The 16664-nt window shown below is 42.5% G+C and overlaps 1 protein-coding gene across 5 annotated transcripts in view; it reads right to left on the bottom strand.

Moving 5' to 3' along the window:
* sufu (suppressor of fused homolog (Drosophila)) overlaps positions 1-16664 on the bottom strand; it is a 225435-nt gene that overhangs the window by 138038 nt on the left and 70733 nt on the right. For all 5 annotated transcript variants that reach the window (XM_068053060.1, XM_068053059.1, XM_068053062.1 and 2 more), the window contains exon 4: positions 3738-3880. In XM_068053060.1, coding sequence (XP_067909161.1) covers positions 3738-3880 — 143 coding nt within the window. The remainder of the gene's footprint in view (positions 1-3737; positions 3881-16664) is intronic.

Genomic DNA, 16664 nt, shown 5'->3' with positions numbered 1-16664 from the left:
GTCAGTTGCCAGCGTTCGCCAGAGCTGGCGGGCAACCATAAAGGTGGGGCTAAAGTGTGGCGAGTCGAAGAGACTTAGCAGTTGGCAGGAAAAAAGACAGAGGCGCAAGGGGAGAGCCAACTGTGTAACAGCCCCGACAAACAAATTTTTCTGCAGCACCTGTGGAAGAGCCTGTCACTCTAGAATTGGCCTTTATAGCCACTCCAGGCGCTGCTCCACACACCACTGACCACCTCCAGGCGCTTACCCATTGTCTCTCGAGATAAGGAGGCCAAAGAAGAAAAAATGCTGTCCTTTCCAGGGGCTTATCCATTGGTTCGAGAAGCGATGGCATTACTGAGTTCCGATTTTGCTGGCTGTTCGTCCAGCTCATCCATGACTGGCAGAGACTGGGTCGCATTGAGGGCGGTATCAGTGACATCATTTTCCCTGGAGTACAATTCTAGGTAGTGCTCCACCCAGCGGTCCATTTGCTTGCGTTGATCAGTGATCGTTTCCCCTGATTTAGACTTGAGGGGGGCGATCTTCTTGATGATTGGCCCAAAAGCTCTCGTAATGCCATCATACATTCCTCTGATGTTTTCGGTGTCGGAGGCCAGCTGAATACGACTGCATAGGTGTTGCCATTAGTCATTTGCACAGCGCCTGGCTGTTCTTTGCACGGTGCTTCTGGTGGCTTTAAGTGCTAAGGATGTTAACTCGCTGGGGGCTTTCTTGTAGTTCAGCAGTGCAGTGCGCTTAGCAGCTATGACTGGTTCCATCTCTTCAGAGTGCGACTGAAACCAGTCTGCATTCTGCTTCTCACGTTTGCCAAAGGTGGCCATTGCTGAGTCATAGATGGCGTCTCTGAAGTGGGCCCACTTGGTCTTTGCATCCCCTGTATGAGTGTTTTGAAGGGCTTTTTCAAGTGAATTTAGAAACTTTTGTGACAGCTGTGGGTAAGAAATTCTGTTAGTTTTGAATATCAATTAGACTGGAAACTTTAGTAAGCTTCCTAAAACAGACACTTCAGGGGAGTATCTTATCATTTGGGCAGACGGTCAATGTCGGTCAGCAAGCACAGGGATATCTTTGGTCCTCACCAGAAACTCTGTTTCCTTGTCACCAACTCCATCCCTGCCCCGGTCACCGCTTTCGGCTGAACCAGACTGTTCACAACCTTGACATCCTATTTGATCCCGAGGTTAACTTCCGACCACATCCACTCCATCACCAAAACTGCGTACTTTCACCTACGCAACATCACCTGTTTCCACCCCTACCTCAGATCTGCTGCTGCTGAAACCCTCATCCATACCTTTGTTAGCTCTAGACTTGGCCATTTCAATGCTCTCCTGGCTGGCCTCCTATCTCTCACCCTCCATAAACTTGAACTCATTCAAAACTCTGCTGCCTATAGCCTAATTCATAGAGTTGCATTCACCCATCTCCCCTGCACTCACTAACCTACGTTGGCCCCAGGTCTGCCAATGCTTAGATTTTAAAATCCTGATCCTTGTTTTCAAATCCCCCCATAGCTTCGCCCCTCCCTATCTCTGCAACCTCCTCCAGAACACAACCCTACAAGATCTCTGTGCTTTTTCAATTCTGACCTCTTGTGCATCCGCACACTTCACCACTGGCAGTCGTACCTTCAGCTACCTCGTGCTAGACTGTGGAATTCCCTCCCTAAGCCTATCAGCCTTTCTACCTCTCTTTTTAAAATGCACCTTTTTGACCAAGTTTTCAGTCACCTGTCCCAATAGCTGCCCAGTCTTGGAGACTTGGAGAGCAGTTCTAAAAGTTACAAAGTACATAACGGCACTCTCAGTGTTGCAGACCTAACAATGTGCCTCCTGAAAATATCCACTGCAAAACATTGCCTTCCGGCAACATGTAAGCATTGGTCACCGTGAGCCAGTGAAGTGTTTCCTTCCCCACAACATTTGGGACATGTTAGTAAGAATGTACATATTTCATGCTACATGTTACTCATTCTGATCAGCAGTTTACAGTCTTACGTAGAAGCCTATATTACTCCAAACTGTCTCCAATAGCAAGAAAAGGCCAACTCTAGAACATGGCCACAATCCTCTAAGGATTTTCTTCTACTTCAGTGGCCTGCAAAAAACCCATAATAACCCATACCTGCTAGATCCTATTTTGGTCTTTAATTCAACAGGAGTTTAATATTTTGTAAGAAAGTTATTCTTGAAAGTCGAGAACCTTCATGAATGAAATTTTTCAGCACAATAAATCAGTAAAGTGACAGATTACAGAAGTTTCCCTGGACCTGCCAGTGGCATAATTGGTAAAATTAGCCTTTAACAAAATATTTAAAAAACAGAAAAGTGATTGATTATATTAGTGTTGTCAAAATTCAATGCATAAAATGAGGCAGCAAGGCGCCACAATGCTTTATGCCCCATATTCTCTACATGGAAAATTCCAGTTCGGGCATGCTACTGACAACGGTCAGGTGCTCTCCACATGAAAAGTGAACAAAAATTAAAAATCAGCAGATGAATTGCCGAAGACATACACATGCACAGCTATGTGCTCAACTCCAGTTAGGCCACTTACTTCCAAGTCACATTTTTTACCCAATGTACCACATCCCCACCAAAACCTTTTTTCATCCTTTCGTCACTTATGGACTCAATTTCTCTAATGCCTTTCTTTACAATCTCTCACCCATTGATGTCAACACATCCAAAACTCAGCTGCTCATATCGTAAGTTCTATTTATCGATCACCCCTGTTCTGACCGACATACATTTATGCCATCTGTCACATCTTCATTTCGTCTTCATCTTCAAATCAGTTAATGGCTTTGTTTCACCTCTTCAATCTCCTTCAGCTTTATATCCTCTCCAAAATCCTTTGGATCTTCAACTCCAGCCCTTTTTTGTCTCTTCCTCCCTTTGCCTTCAGCCACTTCGGCCCTACTCTCGAACTCGCTCACCACCTTGAACAACCTTCTCAGAATCCACCTTTTTTATCAAGTTTTTGGTCATCTCCTACCATATTTTAGTGTCTATTCCATTATTGCATTTATTTATTCCCAACATCCCACCTCACAAATCACTTTGGGATATTATCTATATTAAAGACAATATATTAATATAAATTGATGTCGTAGGCCTCCTGAGAATGGAGTAAAATACCTTAAAGCAAGAAAATTGTCAAAAAATCTTGGAGTTTAAAAGATACATCAAAGCAGCAAATAAAGAAAAATTATCATCTAAGATTCCATAGTTGAACACATTAGTCAGTCAGCACAACTAAAGTCAACGAGAACTCAGATCAATATTTTCCTGGGATATTTTGGAAACCATAAGCTTCTGTTCTGGTATCAACTATTTTATATGATTCAATAGCCAGGTTATTTTTCTGGAAGTTGATTGTGAGAAGAGAACACAGAGAAAAGAATGTACAGAATTTCCTGTAATCTCAGAAATGCAATGCTGGCATCTGTTCCAGCTTTCTCAAATTTTTGAAAGGTCACAGATGTTTTGGTACAATTGGTTTCATACAAAACACTCAACTGAAGCATGAAAATCAACTTTAAATTCAAAAAAGTATACAACTACACAGGAGTGGCAGGGGACAAGGGAAAGGAGTATGTAAAAATCATCCATGATCTTCTTGAAGACATTACTATTTATTTAAACAATTTTAAACATCAGCAGCTATTTTGAACTGCAGAGTACCCCTCATGATCAATAATGGAACAAATTATTTGGTTCAGCCAGTACCTGGAGGAATGCAACTGTTCCAAAGGGAGTATGCACAGGTTGCAGCTGTGGGTCCTCTGTCAGCAGCATATGTTGGATTCTGGATTCACTGTTGTCCAAGGGACTGTGCCAAGAGACATGGTCACCACTGCATAATGTGTTTTCTGTTTGGTAAAACAAGAGTTCAAACTGGGAGACATTATACTTCATTTTCTATTGTTCATGGTTGATTGCATGCAGGAGTAGCAGGTTACTTAGATATTTTTAAAAATATATGCGCTCAGAAAAGTGTAAAACTAGCTCTCCTGACCCCTCCCAAATTATTTATCTGAAAAGTTTGCTCCAATGATAACTCAATGTATTCTGAATAGCCTTCCTGAATGGCACCATTATCTGCAATGCATTTCCTTAATTAGACAGTGAAACAATATTTGCTCGCTTAGATTTGGCATTCAGAACAGCCTCAGCCTCAAAATGCTGACTGCTTTCATTGAGTAATGCTTGGATAAGAGGCTCAAAGACATGGAGTTTGGAAATGCAAAATAATAATGATTTTAATCCCATTGTTTTATTATTTTTAACAATGAATTGAACCCAAGATTAAAATGAAGCCCTCTATTACAATGATTGGTGCTTCCACAGTTCAGCATTTTGGAATTTAGATCCATTCCAGTCACTTATTTGATGGCATCCAAAATATGTCCAACTTAGATGACCATAACAAATATGGACCGCTAAAAACTGGTGGCTGATTTTTGTGAGCTAGACCTTCGATTGGCCAGTTCTAAACATCATATATTCAGCAGCATGATATTTTGGTTTATTGGACTCAAACTTGAAGTTAATGCTATTGGGTACAACTCAAGATTGCAAAAACAGAAAGGTAAGACTCAATTATCACAACCCTTAGAAGCATTGTGAGACAAAGACATGCCAACTTTGAAAAGACACGTGATATGGGGTTTACAGTATTTTTAGCATCTTTGACAGATTATTTCAATCTAGAAGAATGGATTTCCATGGAACACAAAAACTTAGGAACATAAGTGGGCAATTCAACCCTTGAGCCTGTTCCGGCATTCAATTAGCTGATGTGTGCTTCAACTCCAATTGCCCATCTTTGGTTCATAACCTTTTGACAGCCTTATCAAACAAAAATTTATTCTTGAAAATTTAATTGACTCAGTATTCACAGTCTTTTAGGGGAGAGTTTTCCAGATTATCACGAGCCATTGTGTGGAAAAAGAGCTTCTCAATTTCACTCCTAAATAGCCTAGCTCTAATTTTACAATGCTCACTAATTCTGGATTCTCCCAGCAAAGGATACGGTTTCGATGTATCTCCTCTATCAAATCATTTCCAACAGCTCAGTTAGATCACCACTCAACCTGCTAAACTCAAGGGAACACAAGCAGAGCATATGCAACCTGTCCTTACAACTTTACCGTTTTTTGGGGGTTTTTTTCTTTGGCCTCCTTATCTCGAGAGACAATGGATAAGCGCCTGGAGGTGGTCAGTGGTTTGTGAAGCAGCGCCTGGAGTGGCTATAAAGGCCAATTCTAGAGTGACAGGCTCTTCCACAGGTGCTGCAGAGAAATTTGTTCGTCGGGGCTGTTACACAGCTGGCTCTCCCCTTGCGCCTCTGTCTTTTTTCCTGCCAACTACTAAGTCTCTTCGACTCGCCACACTTTAGCCCCGTCTTTATGGCTGCCCGCCAGCTCTGGCGAATGCTGGCAACTGACTCCCACGACTTGTGACCAATGTCACAGGATTTCATGTCGCGTTTGTAGACGTCTTTAAAGCGGAGACATGGACGGCTGGTGGGTCTGATACCAGTGGCGCGCTCGCTGTACAATGTGTCTTTGGGGATCCTGCCATCTTACATGCGGCTCACATGGCCAAGCCATCTCAAGCGCCGCTGACTCAGTAGTGTGTATAAGCTGGGGATGTTGGCCGCCTCGAGGACTTCTGTGTTGGAGATATGGTCCTGCCACCTATGCCAAGTATTCTCCAGAGGCAGCGAAGATGGAATGAATTGAGACGTCGCTCTTGGCTGACATATGTTGTCCAGGCCTCGCTGCCATAGAGCAAGGTACTGAGAGCATTTATACTAATCCTACATTAATCCCATATTCCTACCACATCCCCAACTTTCCTCAATTCCCCTACCACCTACCTATACTAGGGGCAATTTATAATGGCCAATTTACCTATCAACCTGCAAGTCTTTGGCTGTGGGAGGAAACCGGAGCACCCGGCGGAAACCCACGCGGTCACAGGGAGAACTTGCAAACTCCACACAGACAGTACCCAGAATCGAACCCGGGTCGCTGGAGCTGTGAGGCTGCAGTGCTAACCACTGCGCCATTGTGCAGGGTTATAGGGAGAAGGCATGGAATGGAACTGAGTGAATTGCTCTTTCAGAGAGCTGGTGCGGACACGAATCGCCCCCTTCTGCACTGTAACTATTCTGTAATTAATGATTTACTGTTCATCTGCTATATAACTTTGATTACACTTATGTATGTCTAATATGCATGCGTCAGACTGAGGAGATTTGGTGGACAGCCGATTTTTCTCAAAATCTTGTACAGCTCTGTTCTGCTGACGGCATCAAATGCGTCAGAGATCTATAAGGGTAAGATAAAAGGGTTTACTTACATTTCACTAAGGTATTCAACACCATCAGCAGAGCAGGGCTCGACAAGACTTTGGGAAAAATTGGCTGTCCACTGAAGCTCCACAGTCTCATTCATTCCTTCCATGACATGTACTGCACTGTACAGTTTGATGGCTCCACTTCCGACAGTTTCGCAGTGAAGAATGGAGTCAAACAAGGTTGTGTCCTAGCCCTCACTCTGTTTGACATCTTCTTCTCCTTGCTCCTGATCTTCATCTTCCCTGCAGATATGGAAGGAGTCTACTTGCACACTAGGTCAGATGGCAAGCTCTACATTCTAACACAAGGCTGAAAACTAAGACAAAAACACATCACGTCCGGATCAGAAAATCCCTCTACGGTGATGTTACACTGGTTGCTCGCACGGAAACTCAGCTATAAAGACTCATGGACTGTCCCTTCCATGCCTCTAACTTGTTCTCTTTGACTATGTGTCATGAAAACCGTGGTCATGGGACAAGGTGTTGCAACTCCACCTGTGATCACACTAAATAACACCCTACTGGACGTGATTAGCAAATTCTGCTCCCTTGGGTCCACAGTGACAATCTGTCCCTTGATGCAGAGCTCGATACACGCATAGGGAAAGCAGCTACAACCTTCGGCTGACTTGCGAAATGTACATGGGATAACACCAAGCTGACTCTTAGGACCAAGCAAACGGTTGAAAAGGCCTGTGTTTCAGGACCTTGCTGTATGGCTGTGAAACATGAGCGACTTACAGCTACCAAAAAAAAGCAGCTCAATAATTTCCATCTTCACTGTCCACGTTGCATTATGGATATATCCTAGTAGGACAAAAATCACTAATGTGGCAGTCTTCGCAAAGGCAGAGCTCCCAAGTGTGTTGGCACTAATCAAACAGAGGCGGCTTCAGTGGATCGGCCACATCCGCAGGATGGAAGATGGTCATATACCCAAGGACCTTACGTATGGTGAGGTATCCGGGGCCAAACGACCAGTGGGGCAACCAAAGCTCCGCTTCAAGGATGCTTGCAAGCGTGACGTGAAGGCCCTAAATGTCAACTATCACACCTGGGAGTCACGAGCTGGCAAATGAGGGAAATGCCGACATCCTGTGAACTGGTATGCACTACCACGATGACTAGTGGCTACAGCAGCTTGGCAACAGACGCCAATGCCAAAACCAACAACTCACAGCATCACTTGGCAGCTTCACGTACACCATTTGTGGCACAGCCTGCCTCTCAAGGATTGGCTTTTACAGCCATCAACAAAGGTGCACCAAGAGGAGACACCCCACCAAAACGGATTGTTTGCTGCGTGTGCATCATCTTTCATAGATGGAAGGAGGCCAACAACATGCATGTGTATCCGACTTGAAGTTGTGATTTGTAACCAATTAAGAGTGGCGAGTGCATGGCTTGTTTCTTGATCATTTGGAAAAGAAGAGAGTTAATTCACTCACTCAGCAGTTTGGGGGCAATCTAACTGAGGTGAATAAATTTAATTCATTTTGATCCGAACTGGGTTTAAAGTAAGACAGTTCAGTGTGCTGATTCAGGTATCATTCATCTTTAGACCTTTGTTCGGAGGTAAAACTCCAGACAATTCCTTAGTAAGAAGTTAAAGGAGGAATGAAGACTCTGTCTGGTTCTAGGCATGTATTTGCCAGGATACTGAAACACAGCATTTCTTGTGAGATGAATTTGGATCAGAGCAAATGAAGGACATAGGGAGCTACCAACTACAGTAGTCTAGAGATAAAAATATCTGGAGTAAAAAAAAACTAAATAGAATCCAAAAATTAACAATGCTGTAATGAAACCGAACATTTCAATTTTTTTTTTCTGATTTCAGGCCAAATTGAAAATCTGGCTCCCATAATTGTTGGCTAGACTTGAATCAATTTCATCTCAACAGGGCACAGCAACAGTTTCTCTAACACTTTGAATCTTTGAGGAGCAGATTCAATGTTGCGAGGCAGAATTTCATTAAAGCATGCAAAGAAAAATAGCTTTCAACAATTGTAAGACTAAATGCCAGAAAACAAATGTCTTGGTATGTGCGTCACAATAATTTTTAACCCTTCGGAAAATGAAGAACAATTTGTACTAAGAACATATATCCTAGTTGTCCAAGCAAATTTTCAATTTGTTCTAACAATTGTTTTTAAAAACTATTTAGTAGTGTACAATCAAATTCAACAAGCAGTTACAAAATACTCTCGTGCTAGTAACAGTGGATGAGTCAGCAGGCATACTCTGCAATAACCGGTTTCACAGATACACTCATATTGTTTAAATAACTACTACACAACTTGCATTTAGACAATGTCTTTAATGTAGTAAAACATAACAAGGCACTTCACAGAAGCCTTATCAAGCAAAATGTGACAGCAAGATGCACAAGAAGTTATTAGGACAGATGACCAAAAACAGAGAATAAAGTCAAAAAGGTAAACTAATTAGTTTATGATGATTAGCAGAATCCAGAGACTAAATAACTACTGTAAAGAACTTGTATGCTTACATCCCATCTTAACCCTATTTTTTTTTTAAGATATAGTTTTGAAAGGTGTATAAGGGGTGAAACAGTCTATCTTTACAATCTCTATAAGGGTTAATTTGTAAATTTTCAAAATACCTACTTTATATCAATCTACCTTTAACAATAATTTCCTGTTATCCAGACTCTTGTGACTGGCACTCTACAATGATTTACCCAGCAAAAGATAATAAATAATTACATAATATTATCCATTAAAATCAGCAATTGTCTCTTTCAGCACTGAATTGGTTACTGCATACTTCAAAGGGTTAGCACTCTGCAAGAAATCAAATATGGCAATTGTGTCGGTAACCAGGATTACATAGATTGGGACCCGAATATCGAAGGGTACATGACATTTAGGAAGGACAGGAAGCTAGGAAAAGGTGGAGGGGCGGCTCTGGTAATTAATGATAGTATTAGCACATTAGTGAGATGACCCAAATTCAGGAATCCAGGATGCAGAAGCGGTTTGGGTAAGTTGAGAAATGATAAAGGCAAGAGGTCACTTGTGGGAGTGGTGTACAGGCCACTTAACAGTAACCACACGGTAGGACAGAGTGTAAAGGAAGAAATAATGAGATCTTGTCAGAAAGGTATGGCGATAATCATGGGGGATTTTAATCTATATATAGACTGGAAAAATCAGATGGCAAAAGGTAGCCTAGATGAAGAGTTCATAGAATGTTTTCAGGATAGCTTCTTAGAATACCACATTCTGCAGCCAACCAGACAACAGGCTATACTAGACCTGGTATTATGCAAAGAGATAGGATTAATTGATGACCTCATAGTGAAGGCGCCCCCCCCCCCTAGGTAGCAGCAATCATAATATGATTAAATTTTACATTCCGCTTGAGGGAAAGAAGAATGGGTCCAAGACTAGTATTTTAAACTTAAACAAGGGCAATTATGAGGGCATGAAAACAGAGCTAGCTAAAGTGAACTGGCAAATTAGGTTGAGGGATAGGTCAATAGTGATGCAGTGGCAGACATTTAAGGGGATATTTCAGAATACACAGAATAGATAAATTCCATAGAGAAAGAGAAATTCCAAGGGGAGGACCCACTATCCTTGGTTAACTAAAAAAGTTAAAGATCATAGCAAACTTAAAGAAAAAGCATATAATTGTGCAAAGATGGATGGCAGGTCAGAAGATTGGACAGATTAGAAAAACAGCAAAAAGTGACTAAAAGATTGATAAGGAAGGGAAAATTAGAGTATGAGAAAAAGCTTGCTAGAAATATAAAGACAGGTAGTAAAAGTTTCTATTGATATTTTAAAAAGAGTTAACAACGTGAGCGTTGGTCCTATCGAAAGTAATTCTGGGGAATTATTAAGGTAAAATAAGGAGCTGGCAGGTGAATTGAACAGGTATTTTGCATTGGTCTTCACTATAGAGGATACAAATAACATCCCAGAAATAGCTGTAAATCAGGAAATGGGAGGAAGGGAGGAACTCAAGAAAATTACAATTATCAGGGAAGTGGTACTGAGAAAATTGTTGGAGTTGTGAGCTGGCTGACAAGTCCCCGGGTCCTGATGGACTTCTAATCTCAAGCACTTAGATAGTTGATGCGTTGGTTTTCATTTTCCAAAATTCCTTAGATTCGGGGAAGGTTCCATTAGACTGGAAAATAGCGAATGTAACTCCTTTATTCAAAAATGGAGGGAGACAGAAAGCAGGAAACCACATGCCAGTTAGCTTAACATCCGTCTTGGGGAAAATGTTAGAAGCTATTATTAAAGATGGTACAGCAGGGCACTTTGAAAAATTCAAGGCAATCAGGCAGAGTCAACATAGTTTAGCGAAAGGGAAATCATGTTTAACCAATTTATTGGAGTTCTTGAAGAAGTAACATGTGCTCTGGATAAAGGGGAAATCGGTGGATGTACTGTACTTAGATTTCCAGAAGACATTTGATAAGGTGCCACATCATAGGTTCTTGCAGAAAATAAAAGCCACCTAAAACAAATTTTGGCAGTAATGCCCAGAAAGCATTCAGTTCAATGTTCAGTTCTTGGTCTAAATTTAAGATTCTAAACACTCAATAATGAAGCACCCACAACCCTCTGGGGTAGACAATTCCAAGGATTCACAATCCTCTGAGTGAAGAAATGTCTTCTCATTACAGTCTTAAAAGATCGACCCCCTATCCTGAGGTTTTGCCCCAGTGTTCTAGATTCCCCAGCCAAGGGAAACAACCCCTCAGTGTCTATGTTGTCATGCCCCTTCAGAATTTTGTATATTTCTGTGAGATCACCTCTCATTCTTCTAAACTCCAGAGTATAGGCCCATTTTACTCGGTCTCTTATCATAGGAAAATCCTCTCATCCCAGGAACCAATCTAGTGAACCTTCGCTGCACCTCTGCCTTCCAAGACATGTATATCCTTTTTTAAGATATGGAAAGCAAAACTGCAGACAGTACTCCAGGTGTGGTCTCACCAAAGCCCTGTACAATTGTAGCAAGACTTCTTTATTCCTGTACTCCAATCCCTTGCAAAAACAAAACATGCCATTTGCCTTCCTAATTGCTTACTGTACCTGTATGCTAACTTTGTGTTTCTTGTACGAGTACATCCAAGTCTTTCCCAACATCCAAGTTTTGCACCTTTAAAACTTACATCCACCTAAAACAAATTTTGGCAATAATGCCCGGAAAGTGTTCAGTTTAATGTTCAGTTGCTGCTCTAAATTTAAGATTCTAACTTTGAGTCAGCCAGGCTGGCCACGAATACATGACCTCATCATTAAATTTCTCTTTGCCAGCTCTCAAAGACCTTTAACCATTGACACTTTTCCATTCAGGTCATTCCATAAACAAATCTGCCATGGCATTCCACATTTTGATTTTCAGCAGCAGATAGGCTGAGGCAGGAGTGGAGATGGGCAATAATAAAGGTGGAAGTAGGCAATACAGGGAATAGAAATTACAAGCAGTCGATTCCCTTAGAAAAGTCTACTTTGGACTTTCTTGCATACAAGTATTGAAGGAATAGGCATGCTAATTTCTCTTACTGCCTTGAAGGACTGGGTCTGAATAAAGTTAGCACACAACCCAGTTGCATAATAGTGTAGCGATTGTTCAGCAGAATTGAAGCAGAGACCATGGCTGCTGACTTTCTTTCCACCCACAGGCTTGTATCCTGTTGATGGGATTGAGGTATATGAACAGCCTTCCTCTTAAAGGCATCTGCCATTCATTTACACAAATAGTATGCATACCATCACATTTCTTTTCAAACCATGTAGATGGTGGAGAAGCTTTGAGGGGTCAGAAGTTGAGTCACTTGTTGCAGAGTACCCAGTCTCTGCTTGCTTGTGGCCGGTCCAATTTCAATTTTGGTCAATGGTGACTTCCAAGATGTTGATGCTGGGATGATGATGGCATTGGAATCAATCCAGATCAGGTCACAGAAGTGAAAGGGCAGCAAACAAACTCATCACACCCTCATATCTGATGCAAGGTCACACAGACCTGCGACTTTAACTCTGTTTTTCTCTCCACAGATGTTGCCTGAGCTGCTGAGTATTTACAGCATTTTCTGTTTTTGTTTCAGATTTCCAGCATCCAGAGTATTTTGCTTTTATATCAATGACACCTTCATGTCCCTTAGCAGTAGGTTGGCTCTTGATAGTGTTATGGTCCGACTGCTCGGAGGTCAAAGACCCCAATCAAAATATATGATTCTGACTGCGGTGGGAGCAACTCACTGACAATTCAGTCCCACCGCTCCACAGGTCACATCATATATATCTTTAAGCTTTCCAAATCAAAGAAAGCCACAGCCAAATTGAAACAATCTAGTAATCCCCGAATGAGGCGAACCAAACCTGGTATCTTTAGATAAACAAATTAACTATTTACTTAAAAAAACTAAAATCTTAAACACGAAGATAAACCAATATCTAAAGACCTTACAACTTATTTTTCTTTTTAAATCTCCCGCATTCGTATACATATACCCAAACTAACAGTATTTTGGTATTTAATTAGCTGCCCGAAAAAGTCTTTGCAGATTATATTTCCTGACGAACGGTCCTCTGATACAACACAATCAAAGTCCACTTACAGTCTTCCAAGGTCAGATGAGGAAAGAGTCCTTTCAGAGATAGCAATTCAGCAGTTCAGTTCAGCATTTGAAGCATCAAACTTTTCTTCTTTCCAGTGATGAACACAGCAGATCAATAATTGGTTATTTTCTTCAAGGAATTAATCTGGCTTTAAGTTTTAGAACTTTGAGAGAGAACAATAAGCTAACTTCTCTTCCTTCAGTTTAAATAGTCTGAGAGCTCTTCTTTCTCCCTTCAGGTGCTAGCAACCAGCTGTGTCAAATGTCTGTCTCTGCAAAGCCAGTTTTCAAAATCAAAATGGATACATTGTATGTCCTGTTCTCCTCTCTGTATGGTTGTAGCTAAGCAACTAGAATGCACCTTCACTCAGTCTCTGGAGCTGGCTGTCTTAAAAATGTACTGATCCTTTACAGCCTTAAAGGCGCACCGCTTATTTCCGGAGCTGAAAAAAAAACAGGATCGTTACAATAGTGTTACGGCCATGTGGTGAGGCCTGGGTAGATCCGACAGTTCAACTCCCATCTGAACGCAGCAAGTGTGTTGTGCTATTAGTGTTTAACTCCTTGGTGTTTTATTTGTCATATAAATAGACAGCGACAGGTTTTCTTGTATATTTAAAAACAGAAAATCAACTGTTTATTGATCAATACGCCTTAACCCAAAATTGTCACAACTGCATCCACTCGCGCATTCGCTTGCATGCACGCACACAAAGAGTCAGACAAGAGAGGAAAAAAAGGAGTAAGCGATTATAAATTGTGGGGGGACCGGGTAGGTTTCGGGGCAGTTCACAGTAAACCTGTTGAATTCTCTTGGAAATAGAGTTCTTGTTGGTTGCAGGCCTGAGGTGATTGTAGATTTCTCTCGGTTGAAAGTTCAGTTGGAAGTCAGTGGTTCACTTCTCGTTCACTGCTGTATAGTGTAGATGCAGAATTCTAGATGCAGAAGGCACATGCCTTCTAGTTTGCTGGGAAACAAGCTTCTAGATGCTGCCCTTCTTCTCTGGGCATCTCCCTCAAGGCTTCGTTTTTAAGTTAAAACTGCGTTACTTCTCGCCTCCTGGTAGGAGACGCTTTGGTCTTTCCCCCATGGTGATCCCACAATGTCCCAGGATGTGGCTACTTCACATCTTCTTTGTTTCAGAAGAAGGCATTCAATTCTGGAATGTTTTAGGATGGGTACAATTGACACCTCTTAGCTTTGAAGATTTTCCTTTGTCCCGGTCAGACAGTTTGAATATACAAAGGCCAAGCCCTTTTTTCGTCAGCAGCCACTTTTAGAGCATTGTTCACTTTTTAAAAAAGGTTTGTTTTTTCAAAGAAAGTCAGTTTGTATAACTCTTCAGATTTTGCCAACAATTTGCATCATCACACTTCTTGGGCTGAATTTTACCAGCCCCTCGACGCCGCAGAGGCCAGTAAAATGCTGCAGGGAGAGGCCCGCCTTGACCCATTGCATATTACCAGTGGCGGCGGGACCTCAGTGCGGCCCCCCGCCGCATGGCAGCGGCACCACAATCAAATTATGGTATTGATTACTTACCTTTGCTGATTATGCAGCCTGCCGCCGCTCCATCAACACTGTTGGATTTTTCGTTGAATGGGCGGACATCAAGTGCCGTCCTGTTCACGATCTGAAAAGCCGGCGGTTCCTCACTCTCCATTACGGAAGGGAAGGGGGGGATTCACAGGGGTCTAACTCTGCATTCTTAAAGGGAGGAGGGAGGGGGGATGGATATGCAGGTCTCACTCTGCATTCTGAAAGGGTGGGGGTATGGGATTACTGGAGGGAAAGCTGTCCTGGCATGAAGGGAGGTACCATGTACCATCCCTTCGTTAACAGTGTACGGTCTGTGTTTGTGATGGGGCAACGGCACACTAGGCACCGTGTGTGTGTGGAGGGTGCCAGAAAGAGCAGGAGCATCAAGGTTTTATGGATGGTGGGGGCAATTGATTCAGCTGGTAGAATCCTGATGTGGTCATGCTATGTCACTGCGTGTTGGCAAGATGGGCAATGCCATGGCACGCCACATAGTTGATCCAGGAAAGCAGCTGATGTACCTGTCAACACCAATCCATGCCCTGTTAGGAACCTTCAAATACATGCAGGATTCAACTTTATTTATCACATGGAAATAGATATGGCTCATCCTACATTGTGTGATCCTCTGCAGGTGAGGATCCATAAGCACCAGAGGCAATACCAACAGGCAAGTACGATCCACGTACAGGCCCCCGGTCGTGAGCAGCAACCCACAAGGGGAGCCCGCCATTACATTTGTTGTGCATCTACAGACCTCACATGACATGCCATCGGATGTCAGAGCACCAGTGTCAGAGGAGATTGCGCATATAGCGAGGGAGCGAGGGAGCCGTGGTTTACTAAAGAAGTTGAAGCGCTTGTCAAGAGGAAGAAGGCGGCTTATGTTAGGATGAGACGTGAAGGCTCAGTTAGGGCACTTGAGAGTTACAAGCTAGCCAGGAAGGATCTAAAGGGAGGGCTAAGAAGAGCAAGGAGAGGACACGAGAAGTCATTGGCGGATAGGATCAAAGAAAACCCTAAGGCTTTCTATAGGTATATCAGGAATAAAAGAATGACTAGAGTTAGAATAGGGCCAATCAAGGATAGTAGTGGGAAGTTGTGTGTGGAATCAGAGGAGATAGGGGAAGCGTTAAATGAATATTTTTCGTCAGTATTTACAGTAGAGAAAGAAAATGTTGTCGAGGAGATTACTGAGATACAGCTTACTAGGCTAGATGGGATTGAGATTCACAAGGAGGAGGTGTTAGCAATTTTGGAAAGTGGGCCAGATGGGATTTATCCTAGGATTCTCTGGGAAGCCAGGGAGGAGATTGCAGAGCCGTTGTTGTTGATCTTTATGTCGTCATTGTCGACAGGAGTAGTGCCGGAAGACTGGAGGATAGCAAATGTTGTCCCCTTGTTCAAGAAGGGGAGTAGAGACAGCCCTGGTAACTATAGACCTGTGAGCCTTACTTCGGTTGTGGGTAAAATGTTGGAAAAGGTTATAAGAGATAGGATTTATAATCATCTTGAAAAGAATAGGTTCATTTGCGATAGTCAGCACGGTTTTGTGAAAGGTAGGTCGTGCCTCACAAACCTTATTGAGTTTTTCGAGAAGGTGACCAAACAGGTGGATGAGGGTAAAACCGTGGATGTGGTGTATATGGATTTCAGTAAGGCGTTTGATAAGGTTCCCCACGGTAGGCTATTGCAGAAAATACGGAAGTATGGGGTTGAAGGTGATTTAGAGCTTTGGATCAGAAATTGGCTAGCTGAAAGAAGACAGAGGGTGGTGGTTGATGGCAAATGTTCATCCTGGAGTTTAGTTACTAGTGGTGTACCGCAAGGTTCTGTTTTGGGGCCACTGCTGTTTGTCATTTTTATAAATGACCTGGATGAGGGTGTAGAAGGGTGGGTTAGTAAATTTGCAGATGACACGAAGGTCGGTGGAGTTGTGGATAGTGCCGAAGGATGTTGTAGGGTACAGAGGGACATAGATAGGCTGCAGAGCTGGGCTGAGAGATGGCAAATGGAGTTTAATGCGGAGAAGTGTGAGGTGATTCACTTTGGAAGGAGTAACAGCAATGCAGAGTACTGGGCTAATGGGAAGATTCTTGGTAGTGTAGATGAGCAGAGAGATCTTGGTGTCCAGGTACAT

The sequence above is a fragment of the Heterodontus francisci genome, chromosome 20 (assembly GCF_036365525.1).
Source record: "Heterodontus francisci isolate sHetFra1 chromosome 20, sHetFra1.hap1, whole genome shotgun sequence".
NCBI lineage: Eukaryota > Metazoa > Chordata > Chondrichthyes > Heterodontiformes > Heterodontidae > Heterodontus > Heterodontus francisci.
The sequence above is the reverse complement of the archived record's forward strand: the minus strand, read 5'-3'. Positions and strand labels throughout refer to the sequence as shown.